The sequence below is a fragment of the Antechinus flavipes genome, chromosome 5 (assembly GCF_016432865.1).
Source record: "Antechinus flavipes isolate AdamAnt ecotype Samford, QLD, Australia chromosome 5, AdamAnt_v2, whole genome shotgun sequence".
Lineage (NCBI taxonomy): Eukaryota > Metazoa > Chordata > Mammalia > Dasyuromorphia > Dasyuridae > Antechinus > Antechinus flavipes.
The window spans coordinates 182,935,331-182,948,992 of record NC_067402.1 but is presented as its reverse complement, the minus strand read 5'-3'; the positions used below and the strand labels follow the sequence as shown (position 1 = coordinate 182,948,992).

Sequence of the window (13,662 nt, the reverse complement as noted above, 5' to 3'; positions counted from 1 at the left end):
TTTTTCTTTCTTGGTTTATTGACAGGAAACTGACAGCAGTTTCTCTTCTTAATTGATCAGCCACAAAATGACTTTCTTTTAATGGTGCTAAATAATAATGAGATGGATTTCCCTAATGCAAAAATTCCTCTCTAAGAATAAAATGGATAATTTTAGAAGCTGGGTTAACTCTTTCAGTTCATTAAGTTATCATTTGTTCAAACACTTGCCTCATTCTGTGTTACCCTTGTGACCTGTATCAAAGTACTTCAAATCAATTCCACATCCTGGTTTTCACAACAAATGATTCTAAGTTAGTAATTTGTGTCTTAATGTAGACCTGAATCTCAAAGCTTCAGTTATTTTTCATTTACCAGCAAAAAAGTCAAGAAACTATGGATATTGACTTCAAAAGTTTTGGAAATGTGAATCTTTGAGCCTCCGGAGATTCACATCACTATAAACTATCATACTGATTCCTTACATCAACTTACAAAGTGATATAACTTCAGGATGATATCTAATGATGAGAAAGTAGCACAGGATTCAATTCTTAGAGTCTGTAATGAGATTAAGAAATAATAAACCCAAATTTGAATTATTCATCCTATAGTTGTAATTGAATGGCCTGGATACCACACAGCTGGAAAAAAAAATCATTTTCACTGCATTCCCCTCCCTCCTATTTTCAAAGCTCCTTCCACTCCCCAAAGAAGTAGTTCATTCATATTACGTCTCCTTTGTAATCAACACTGAGAAATGTCACTTTGATTAAACACAACTTTGAATGACTAAGACCACAGTATAATAAATTATCCAGAGCTATCTTTCAGAACAACTGATTGCTCTCCAGTCTTAATCCTCCAGAGTCTTATTTAATCAAAATGATGTTGCTAATTAAGGATTAAAACCTCCAAATAGAGTTTTAAAAAAAGAAGGATTTTTTCTTTCTCCTTTGGGCAGGTCAAGGAGGCAGAATCTGCTATAAGGAACTGAATAGTCCCTCACTCCCCGAATAAAACTGCATTATTCTCTGACATTTGGATTTAATCCAAACAGGCTTGAGTGCTTTGTAATATTAACATAATTGAAAAGAATGAATCTAACTTGGAAAGCAAATCCACATAGGCAAAATTTGTTCTAATTTTTCTCACATATATATGCATATATATAGTTACCAAGTTTAAAATTATATAGAATAGATGCACATCAAATTGCTCATAATGAAGGATTCCTGCTCAGATTTTCTGTCAACAATGGCTGAAGCAATAATGCTTGTGCTTACTGGGAAAAACTCTAAGACTTCAGAATTGTGAATCACTTGGGATTAGACATAGAGATTAAATCAGGAAAGTTGACTTGCTGTACTAGAAGAGAATTGAAGGGAAGAAGCATTCATAGTAGTGTCATATGATATGAAAGGAGTAGCTTTGGAATCTGCTTTCTGATGACCAGGAAAATTATATATATATATATATATATATATATATATATATATATATATATATATATCCTTATTTTATATATGTACACAAACACACACACACAGACATATATATATATATATATATATATATATATATATATATGTGGAGGGATGGAGAGAGGGAGAGAGACAGAGAGGCAGATAAAGACAGAAAGAGACAGAGAGACAGAGACAGAGAGAGAGAGACAGAGACAGAGACAGAGAGACAGACAGAGACAGAGAAAGAGAGAGAGACAGAGAGAGAGAGAGAGACAGAAAGAGAGAGAGACAGAAAGAGAGAGAGACAGAGAGAGCTAACAGTAATGACTTGCTGATGTGAAGAGCAAAAGGAAAATTGGGGGGAGGGAGGGATTAATAGGATGAATATGAAATAATGTTCCTAGGACCAAAAGTATTGGCAGAACCTTGATCATTCTAAAGCCATGAGGTGAATAAGGCCACTTGAAATATAGCCATGGAACTCCATGACTAGTTGAGAGGAGAAAGGAAATGCTGCCTATGAAAGCTTAAGAGCAATAATTTCAGCCCCTTCTTACAGTCTTTCTTCAAGCCATTACTTTCCAACTTACATAAGTGATTATACCATTATTTGGGGGAGAAGAAGGGGATAGGAGATTATATAGGGAGATTGGAGGTGAGGATTGAAAATGATTGTTTTGACCACTTATGCTCCTATAAGTTACTGCATTATTCTAACTGATTTTTAAAAATCAATTTCTGGCTCCTTGCTGGTGTATGAACAGAAAGAATACACTGAAACATGGGTTTATGCAATAACAAATTAGGAGTGGCTAAAACAATTTATACTGAACATGAAGGTATCTGGGCCCCAGTTACATTTTTTATATAGATTCATAGAGATAGCTAAAATTCTAAGAAGCAAATTGCTTACATTAATAATATTAAACCTTGGTAGAGCCACAACCTCCAAGTCAAGAATACCTGGTTTTAATTCTTGCCTCTAATGCATAGTGGCTATGACATCAGATAAATCATTTAAGCTCTTAGAGTTCTTGGGAGCTCTTGAACACCCCTTGTTGGCTGAGGGGACAAAGAGTAGAGTGTTAGAGAAGAAAGCTGAATTAGAGAAGCTGAAGTAAACGAAGCCTTGAGAACAGCTTTGTCTTTTTTTAAATAAAACCTCCCATGTTATAGGTAGAAAGAAATTACTTTATGGAAACACTGTTTCTATTACAAGGCTATATAATTTGTTTCACCAGTGTTCAATGGTAGGAACAAACAAGGAAGATAGTAGAAATAGTTGGGTTTTGGAAAAGAATAAATTATTGATAAGACAAGAAAGCTAGGCACAGTATAAAACTGAATTATTTAACTATAGGATTAAAATTAGAGAGGAAAGAAAATGTGAGGAGCTGGAAAAGAAAGAAAGAATGGAGGAACTGGAGGTTTCAGTGAGAATGAAGGATTGGATTAGGAAAGGTGAAGTATAGTCAGAATTGAAAGGATGTGATGAGACGTAGGATGTTCAAAACTATGTATTATAGTGTGGGCCATATAGAAAATTGTAAAATTAAAGGCATGGTCATCTCTTTGTGTAGCTTAGATGAAGTGAAACTTTAAATAAAAAACTAAGCAGTTAAGTGAATTTAAGGACTTTTTAGGAGTACTAACATAGAAAGTAAAGTCTCCAAATTAGGGATAGAGTCTGGAGTAGAGAGGGAGACTGAACCAGGGACTGAATTCCTGGAAAAAAGTATGAGAATAATTTCTATAGATAGATTTATAAATTTTTCAATCAAATCTGTAAAGCATGTAATAACTGAATGAAGTGAAGCTCAAAGGTGGAGAAGTTGCAGTTCAATGATGGTAAGAGAAGACTTTGAAAATGTCAGGGAAAAACAAGAAACCAACTGAGTGTCTTCCACCAAGCTTATTGTGTTGGGGAAAACCAGAGAAACAATATCTTCTGGCAAACTTCTGAGATTATAAGGAGGTTGAAGGAGTGTGAAGTGAAATGATAAAAAAGACACTATATAAAGGAAGGGCAAATTGAGATAAGGATATTGAAGGGATAGGGCAGTCATGAATGAGCATTGAGGGAGTCAGGAGTGATAAGCAGTAAGAGACATTTTGTTGGTCTCTACAATTTACTGAAATACAAGCATTCTTGATTGAAAAGAAATAGTGAAAGGATGACAGTCAAATTCTCCTTAGGAGTCTTGGTTCATATTGGAGAAGCAAGAGATTAAGGTGGTTTTGGTCTAGGATTGATAGCAAGTAGTACACTCGACAGAGGCCATTTATTGAGAGCTCTATTTTTTTTCCTGCTCATCTTACATAATTCATATGCTTTCTGCCACTATTTCCTCTTTTACTTCTGTCTCATATGAAGGGGAAGCCCTTCTCCTCAATAAAGCAAATCCCTTCTACATACTGATATGATATATTGTTCCCATGTTTAACCTACTCTCACTAATCTTTGATCTCTCTCCTCCCACTGACTCCCTAATTGTCTAAAACATGCCCATAACTTCCCCATACTTAAAATACTCCCTCTAGCTATTATCCTATATTTCTTCTCCCTTTTGTGGCTATACTCTTTGAGAAAGATTTAAAAAATCAGTGACTGCATTTCCTTTCCTTTCACTTTTTTCTTGATTCTCTTTAGCTCAGTTTTCAACTTTATCATTGAATTGAAAATGTTGAATGAGTAATTTCAAAGTAATTAATGATCAGCTAATTAATTACCAGTTAAGCAATCGTTACTCAATCCTTATCTATCTTGTCCTCTGTAACCTTTGTCATTGTCCAGCATCCCCTTTTCTTTGTCAGTCTTAGTTCTCCTCTTAACTATGTGATAATTTCTTTTCAGTCTCTTTTGCTAGATCTTCATATAAGTTCTTGGATGATCCACAAGAATTTGTTTTGGGCCCTCTTTTCTTTTCCTTGTACTATTTTATTTAATGATATCATCAATTCCCATTGATTCTCTCATCATAATTATGCTAATGATTTTCAGATCTACTTATCTAGTCCTAACCCTTATCTCTCTCTTGACCTTGATTCTCATATCTCCACCTGCTTATTGTCTATCTCAAACTGTTCATCATAGATGTTTTCATTAAATATGTTCAAAACTAAGCTTATTACATTTTATCTACAACCCCATGTTGCAAGCCTTAATAATTTTTCTATTACTGTTTGGACTTCCAGTTAACCAATCTCACAGTTATTCTTAACTCTTCACTTTCACCCTCCCTCATATCCAATTTGTTGCTTAGGCCGATCAACTTGATAACTCTTAGATAACTCCATCCCTCCTTCCATTTTCCAGTTCCAGGCTCTGACCATTTCATATCTGGACTGTTGCAATAGCCTTCTATCATATCTTCTAGCCTCAAGTTGCTCCCCTTTCAGAATATCCATTATAATTGACAAAGTGATATTAAAGTATGTTTCACTATGTTACTCTTCTGTTTGAGAAACTTGAGAGATTCCAAGATTATCTTTCCAGTTTTCTTACACTGTATTCACTTCCATGTACTTTATCATTCTATTACATTGGCCTCCTTATACTAGACACTCTATCTCCTGATTCCATGATAATCACTTTTTGTCCCACATGCACAGAATGCTTTTTCTCTTCATCTCCAATTCCTGGCTTCCCTGACTTCCTACAAGTCTCATCTAGAATCCCATTTTCTACAAGATACCTTTCATGATCTCCCTAAGTCCTCCAGACTTATTTATTCAAGGAAATATATGTTAAAATAATACTAAAAACACCTTTATATGTATGAACTTTGGGAGCAATGTAAGAGAACACATTGAAAAGTTCTGAGAAATGGAATAATGGGCAAACTATTACTATCAACTTGAAATTTCCTAAGAAATTTCAGTAAGAAAGTGTCTGTTTTGGGTCTAGTGAGTTCAAATCTGGCAAATATCTCAAGTGTTTATTGAACTCGGCCTCTGCTTCTTCAAAGAATTAGCAGAGCACTGTAGGCTATATTCTGGAACTAAATATTTCCATGCCTTGACAATTCATGGTTCCTATACAGAAGCTTACAAGAAACTAGAAGAAAGTAGCAGTAGAGAGCATCATAAGAAGACTGAATCTTCCAAGTCAAAACTAGATGTAGATTAACTAGACTTTATTGTGTCAACTCTCTGAAGAATGAAAGGTTCATTTGAGGGAGAAACTCAGTTTAATAATCTGAGTTTTCAGTATAGAAGTGGGATACAGAATGTTTCCATGGAATAAAAAGTAGAATTTGCTTCAAAATGACTCCTGATGTTTTAAAAAGTATTCTTAGAAGATTGTTCTATCAAAGTTAGACAATCTTTTAATCCACCTGAAAGAACTGTTAGTTAGATATCACCACAAAATCTGGTAGTCTCTTTATGTTATCTATAGTGATGAAAAAAAATTTGCCATTTGAAAATATATGTAGGCTTGAATGGAGTTTAGGATGCAAAGAGGTAGAGAATAGGAAAGAGAGCAGTGCATATAAAGTCAAGGAAAAGTAATATAAAATGCCATGTGTAGAAAACATTAAGTAATCCAATCTGAAAAACACAGAATTGAGAGGAGAATCTGAAAGAATATATTGGACATACCATTGTGAAAAGTTTTAAATGCCTACTGGAAGTTTTTATTTATTCTAAAGACAATAGAAAGCCAAGTGGAGATGTTGTTGGTAATGGGACTATAGAGATCAGAAAAGAGATAAGAGTTAGTTATGTACATATGGGATTCATCAATCAGTAAGCTGGCAATTAAACCTGTGAGAAAATATTGATTTAATAACAAACCTTTAAGTATTTTCTGTGTGCCAGGCATTTATTTTGTATTGGGAATATAAGAATGAAAGAGTCCTTTCCCTCAAAGAGCATCCATTCTATTGAGTTGATAAGATTATGAGAAAAAAGTATATAGAGATGAAAAGTCTTAAGACAGACCCAAAGAACAAAGACACACACACACACACACACACACACACACACACACACACACACACGGGGTTGGCCTAGAAGGAGACTGAAAAGGAGAAATTAAAAATAGCAGGAAAGGTCAATGCTACCAATTGAATTTGCCAGATTCTTCTGACAATAACAATAAACAAAGTAAAATTTTGGTGGGAACATAATAAGTCCTTGATGAATGTTTATTGACTGATTTGTTTGAAATGTATTATCACTGAGAAATTTTAAGATATGTATAGAGTTCAGTTTTAAGTGAGGACTAACATTTTGAGTAACAATAAGTTGGGTGATACTATGAATTAGTGTCCACTGTATGTCAGGGAATGTGAATGTAAATGATAAGATTCCTGGACTGGATGAATCCTAAGCTATGGTGATATTTATATATCTATATATGCATATGGGGTGAAGGTGTTCTCTGAGATTCAGAGAAATTCATACCTTTTCCCCATGAAATTATAACTGAGAATCTTAGACTTCCACCAGAAAATATACCACATCTGGGTTTGTAAATTTTGTTTCTTTGAACTACAGTTATCTCTGGATGGCTGGTATTGAGGGATTGATTCTTAAACATTCAGATTTCATTCCCCAGAAATCCCCCTTTCTTTGACACAACAGAAGAAGTTAAAAATCTGCAGTAGGATGCTGAACCAGATTGACTGATCTCATACTTATTAACTTATAAGCACTTCCTGGTACCCAAAACACTTCAAGTTATGGCCATGATAATACTTTACTGTAACTTTGGAATGTGGGTCAAGAGAGGATAATTGAACTAGTAAGAATCAGATTTTACTGGTCCCAAATGGCAGCAAAATGTGAAATGTGCTCAATATGTTTAAAGGAACATGCTGCCAATTTGTGCTGCATACTTAGAAACTGTAAGTACCAGTAAGCCTTTGGAATCTGTTTGCATTGGCTTTCTGTCTCTGGAAGGAGATGGGAAAAACATAAGCAACATCTTAGTGGTAATAGACCAGTTCACTTGGTATACACAGGAATCCTCAATGATGATACAGAAAACATCTAAAATTGCCAAAGTGTTGTGGAAGAACTACTTCTCTACGTAGGGCTTTCCTGTCAAGATTCACTCTGACCAAGATAGGGTCTTTTTCTTTAAGGAAGAAGTGGCATTAGTAGGAATCACGAAGTCCAGAGTCACACTTTACAACCTTTAGAAAACACCACAGTTTAAGTATTTCAGTTCCACATTATTAAGTATTTTGAGAACCCTGAGACCCTAACAAGAAGCCAAGTAGAGTTAAAATGTGAAATTGCTAATACCAGAAAACAATGTTACAAGGAATGGCATTAATGTTTTTGTGGGGATCATACCTGCCCATTTCCTTGTGGACTGGAATTTCAGAAGAAGGAAAAGATGGAGAGAATCACAACCAATATGTTCTCAGCTGAGTGACAGTGAAAGAGAGCTGCTGCCTTGGTTGTGGTGTCAGCTCAAAAAAATTCTGACAGAGAAAAGTGATAGCATAATACTTGAATTTGTTGCCAAGATTTTAAGCAATGTGATAAGAGTTGTTAATGAATCTTGGGGTGAATGGCAGACTGATAGAAAGCAATCCATGGAAAGAAGTTAAAAGACTGGAAACACAGTTTTCAAATATCCCCAGAAGATGGTAAGAGATCCATCAAGACAATGAATTCATCACAACTTTCTATTGGAAAGTTAGAAGAACTCTTTGGTAAGGAGAAGGAAAAGAATCACCAAGTGAAGCAGATCATGCTCAGAAATCTCAATGATTTTAGAGACACTGTCTAAGCCTGATAACTATTCATCTAATTACTTAGGTAAGAGAGCACATAAATGTTCCCTGGTTCCATCATAGAAGTTAAATATATCCTGGTCCTAATGGCATCCCTATGCTTTGTACAGATAGGAGTAAAGGTTGGATATAGAGACAACCCCTTTTAACACATCAACCTAGGTGACAGAGAGAATGCAAAGACTTTGTAGAGAGTGATAATCAGCCTGAATCAGATCAAAATCAGGGCTACAGGGGAGGAAGTCTGTGGATATAGAACCCAAGTATTTCTGGTCAAAGTGCTAGGGTTATTAGTCCAGTGACCAGCTCACTGATCTTTTAGGAGAAAGAAGAGAAGCAATTACTTAAGTAGCACTATTTATTATGATGCTCGGTATATAGTGTTTGTCTGTAATTGAGACAGTCATTCTTATATGTTGTATAAAATCAGTTTGTTTGCCATTTAGTGTGCTTTCATTGCTTATGTTATATGTCTTCTCTATTCATGATGGTGTTTTGCCTAATTTGCTATGCATACATATTTGCAGTTAAAGGCATGCTACGGAGAGTACTGCTTTAGGAATCTGGAAAATGTGAGTTCAAATTGTAACCTAATGGCTTACTAATGATATGAAACTAAGTCTAACATCTTTAAGCCTCAGTTTTCTTATTTGTAATAGTAATATAGATGATAGATAATAATGTCTCACAGAGTTGTTTTGGGGATTGTGTGAGATAATAAATGCAAAAAGTGTCAAATCTTTGCTACTATTACTGATGATGATGATAATAATAACAATAGTACTACTAATAATAGAATGTTCACAGAAATGGGAATCTGAACCGTATTTGAATAATTAAGATTAACTCCAAACACTGCATTGTACTTAAATGTAGCTAAGAGCCCCAGAGACATTTGTGAGTCTCCAGGTCACATATACAAACATTAGGTGATCTAAACATTTGTTTTCTTTCTATGTCTTGTTTGTATTCTCCTTGATCTCTTTGATTATAGGTCCTGAAACACCATTTTACAAAATAGTACATGGTCATTTTGTAGAAGGAAAAAAATGATATATTGAAGTTATGGGACAATTAATACCTGTTTTAGATGAATTTGGGAATATTGCATTAAAGACCACAGTGATCTCTTTCAAATATAAATTTCAAAGCCTTAATTCAATTTTCACCAAATAATAATATTTGGCCAAATAGTTTCTATGACGTAAACCATTTTATTACCTACCAGGTAAAAAAAGACATTAGTTTCTTTGGTCCATACTCCTGAAGTCCGTAGGAACTTAATGAGCACACTATGGTTCTTATTCCTCCAGTTCCAAGGCAGGTTGCCATTAGTCCTAAATAGAACAGGACATTTTGTTCCTTTTTAGGTAGGCTGTGAATTACATAATGAGAATCTACAAAAAAATCCTCCGAGGGAAAAGCAACAACAGGTAGCAGAGCAGTCCCTGTGGGCAAAGCAAAAGATTGAGTTAATAAGATTAAAAGTTAATAATATCAAACAATCAAATAAGTTATAATTTTTATTCATTTTATTTCTTTTGTTAGGACAACAATTCTAAGCTTAGAAAACAATAACCATTCTTAGAACATCATGTTTCTAAATTCAACTGACTATAAACTCATGAACACAATCTCCAAAGATAAAATTAGGTAAGAAAAGTTCCTTGGGGGAAGTATAAAATGTACATTTTTTTTTCCTTTTTCTTCATCATAAGTACTTTCTTATTACTTTAATCCCACCCCACCAAAAAGAATCTTCCTTGTAACAAAATAGGTCTAGTTAAACTATAAATGAAAACAAATAAATAAATAATGAACACATAGACCGTACAAAGAAGTGCTTTGACTCTTCAAGGGTACTAAATTGCTAATTTAGTTAAATATATCCTGGTCAAAGCGAGAGCTTGATTTGATTTAAGGTGTCTCAAAGAGAAAATTCTTTGGGATTGAGATTAGTTCTCCCGCTTGAAATGAATCTATAATACCGGTCTCTATCCTTTTTATTTTTCCTTTATTCTGATTTTTTCCCCACTTCCTGTCTCCTTTCTTTTCTCATATGCTAGAAGTCAGAATTAGATATTAACTCATATCAGACTGGAAAAGGAGTTTATGAAATAACTTGAACACACATTGTAATATAAGCAGACAGGTGGCATGAAGGGCATGAGAAGTAGGATATCCTTTCCATTTGTCCTTTAGAGGGCCTATATTTTAGATGCTTTTCCCCCCAATTCACAATTATCATTCCATTCTTTGTACTTCAAGAACACTTCTTTAATATTCAGTTTCTCTTTTTTTCATACATGTTAATTTTGTCCCTGCAGTTAGATTGCAAGCTCCTTGAGGGCAGCTCTTTTGGTTCTATATGATTACCTGGAAATATAGTGCAGTGCCAGAAATGTAGTAAACATAGAATAAATGCTCATTGTGTGATTATCATTACCACTCTTCTTTCAATCATGTGAAAAGTGCTCATGTAGAATTAGACAGAACTGTTTTTTCCCTTGAGGCAATTGGGATTAAGTGACTTGCCCAGGGTCACACAGCTAGTACATATTAAGTGTCTGAGACCAGATGTTAACTCAGGTCTTCCTGACTTCAGGGCTGATGCTCTATCCACTGTGCCACGTAGCTGCCCACAGAATTGATATGTTTTGCCCTGTTTCTTTTGATTCATCCTTTTCAGCTGATAATAGTGATAGAGACCTTAAGCCTCATCCAGGAGATACTCCAAAGATAAAGAGATGTATAAAATTTAGGAGGACTGACAATAGTTATAATAGAAACTTAGGAATGATGACAAGTTTGTCTTTGATCTTCCATTTACCAAGATGAGAAACAATGAATGAATGATAAGTCTGATGAATTATGAGCCTAATCACTTGCAAAGAGTTCCCTAAATAACCAGACTGAATGTCCCAAAAATAACTTACCCTATTAGAAAGTAATAATTCACATGTTTATAACAAATATTTTCTTTAAAAAATTGATTATTTGCTCACTTTCTGATTTTAGTGTACTCCCTCCAATATTTTAAATTGCAATGCCTCTAAACATTCTCATCTTACCAAAAAACTATTCTGAAAAAACAGACAACAAAAGATTGAAAAAAAGAAAAAAATCTTTCTGGATAAAGATTAAGCTTCAACTTAAGTATTTTCTTATAAGTCCAACATGAAGGTTATATCCAACCTATTTGAAACATTCCTTATAATCTTTTATTATCTTGGAGATATAAAGTTTATTGTCTCTTGCTCTCTTTATATAATCCACTGACTCCATTTGCTGATCACATATGTCCATGGTATTTGCCACTTCTCATCTATATATCATTGTTGGTTACCTGCTGCAAACTAGGCAGTATGGTGTAGAAGAGAAGTATAGTGTATGAAACTAATTCATAATATGGAGATCTGGATTTGAATCCTGTCCCTGTTAGTTAGTGACTAGTTATGCGACTTTGAGGAAGTCAATTAATCTTTCTGTTTTGTTATCTATGCAGTTCATAAAGACTTTCATCTTCTTCTACCAATTCTCAGGTGTACTACCATGCTTATTTCTCAGAACAAGGGCCCAGAAAGAGAATTCAGAATCCAAGGGTAGCCTGAGGGATTGATTCTAATATTTTAACTTATTAGTCCCCACCAATGTGTTTTCCTGCTGACTAATCAAATGTTACTCATAGTCAGCCAGACTTAATTTGCTTTCAGAAAGGGACATTTTCTATGATGATAAAATTGGAGAATTTTTGTGAGAAGACTAGGATCAGATTAGTGTAAGCATAAGCAGGGTAACTAAGTTCTGATTTTATAGAGATGGATAAGGAAGAAAAAAACAAATTATTTAATTTAATGGGAGAAAACACAGATTATAACTCTAAATAGAAATGGATTAAAGTTTTTAATAAAAGAAAGTGATGGATAATAAACAGGAGTCCAATAATCTGTTTTTGGATTTTAGATCTATGATCTTAACAGAGACACATGAAGAATGAAAATGATGAACTCATCAAAAAATCTATAAAGCTTTAGGACATTTTAACCAGAACTAAGATTATGATTTTAATCAAGATAACAGTAAAAATTGATGTCAGAAAAAATTAATACAGAAACTTCATAATGTTTAAAAGGTAACATATATGATGAAAAAACCTAATATGTACAAATACATATATATTAAATGATACCTCCATAAAATCTTAAAGAGGGGCAGCTAGTGGCACAGTGGATAGAGCACCATACCTGAAGTCAGGAGGACTTGAGTTCAAATCTAGCCTCAGACACTAAACACTTCCTAACTGTGTGATCCTGGGCAAGTCACTTAACCACAATTGCCTCAGCAAAAACAAAACAAAAAAAGCATCTTAAATAAACAACAAAAGGTCATTGAGGGCAATAAAACATTCATAAAAAACTCAACATTTTTTCTCTCTGAGTTGATTATCTAATAAAGATTTACAAGACAGAAAAGAGAAATCAACAGAATGAGGATTAAAGTCAAATTGAATGATCTTTGGCAATTTTTGATGCATTATTAAAGAATATATATTTCATTCCATCAACTATATTTTTATGAAAATTGATCATGTTTTTAAATTTTTAATTAAAAAAATACAGATAAGAAAAATTTCTGTTCCAGACAATAATATAATCACGGTTTTTGTACTGCTGTTTTTAGAGCTAGTTTGAGTGATTTGCAAGTTTTTGGTGCCTCCAAGGTGGTATGATCCAAGGGAAGATGTGGTTTCTGCTCTCCTCTCTTGTCCTCTGCTTTTTACCCAGAAAAGGACTTTGCTCCCTTACAGCTGCAAATGCTAAGTCTCTTTTTGGCTCTGGAACTGTGACTAAGTCCCTTATTCTCTTGCAGCCACAACCAGGGCCCCTTATGTGTTATCACTAGTTTTCTTCACCCTGGTACTGTGACCAGAACCTCCCCTCTCTGCCCCTAAGTGCTAGTGCTCCTCTTGCTCTGGAACTGTGACCCAGAGCTACATATGGATAATACAACAGGGTTCTGCACCTAATGCCAGAGAAGGGTTCCCTGTAATCTTTTTTCGGACTGGTTATCCAACCCCTTTACTCTCTGTGGTGTGAAAGCTTCTGAAGCTGCCCTATTGCAGCTGCTTCCAAGCCCTACTGCATTCTGGACTGATTCCCACCTCAGCATCACAGATTGTATTGATCTTCTAAGTTGTCTTGGATTAAAAAAATGTTTCACTCAAACCTTTTGTTACGCTGCCACTTCAGAATTTGGTGTAAGGCATTATTTTAAGGTTGGAGGATAATTTCAGTGGAAGAAGAGTTCAGCTGAGACTCTCAAATGTCATTTGTTATTAATGCTATTTTCAGTTTCAGCATTACTAATACTAATTTGTTTCACCACTGACTCATTCTCCACTGTACATGGATATTCTTTCAAAATTTGGTATTAGATATACTCCTTTCAACAAATATGTATTGAATA

At 34.5% G+C, this 13,662-nt stretch overlaps 1 protein-coding gene across 1 annotated transcript in view; it reads right to left on the bottom strand.

The window, feature by feature from the left end:
* The window catches only part of SLC15A5 (solute carrier family 15 member 5), a 221,551-nt gene that overhangs the window by 144,660 nt on the left and 63,229 nt on the right, over positions 1-13,662 (bottom strand). The window contains exon 3 of the mRNA XM_051962427.1: positions 9,422-9,644. Within this exon, the coding sequence (XP_051818387.1) occupies positions 9,422-9,644 (223 nt within the window). The remainder of the gene's footprint in view (positions 1-9,421; positions 9,645-13,662) is intronic.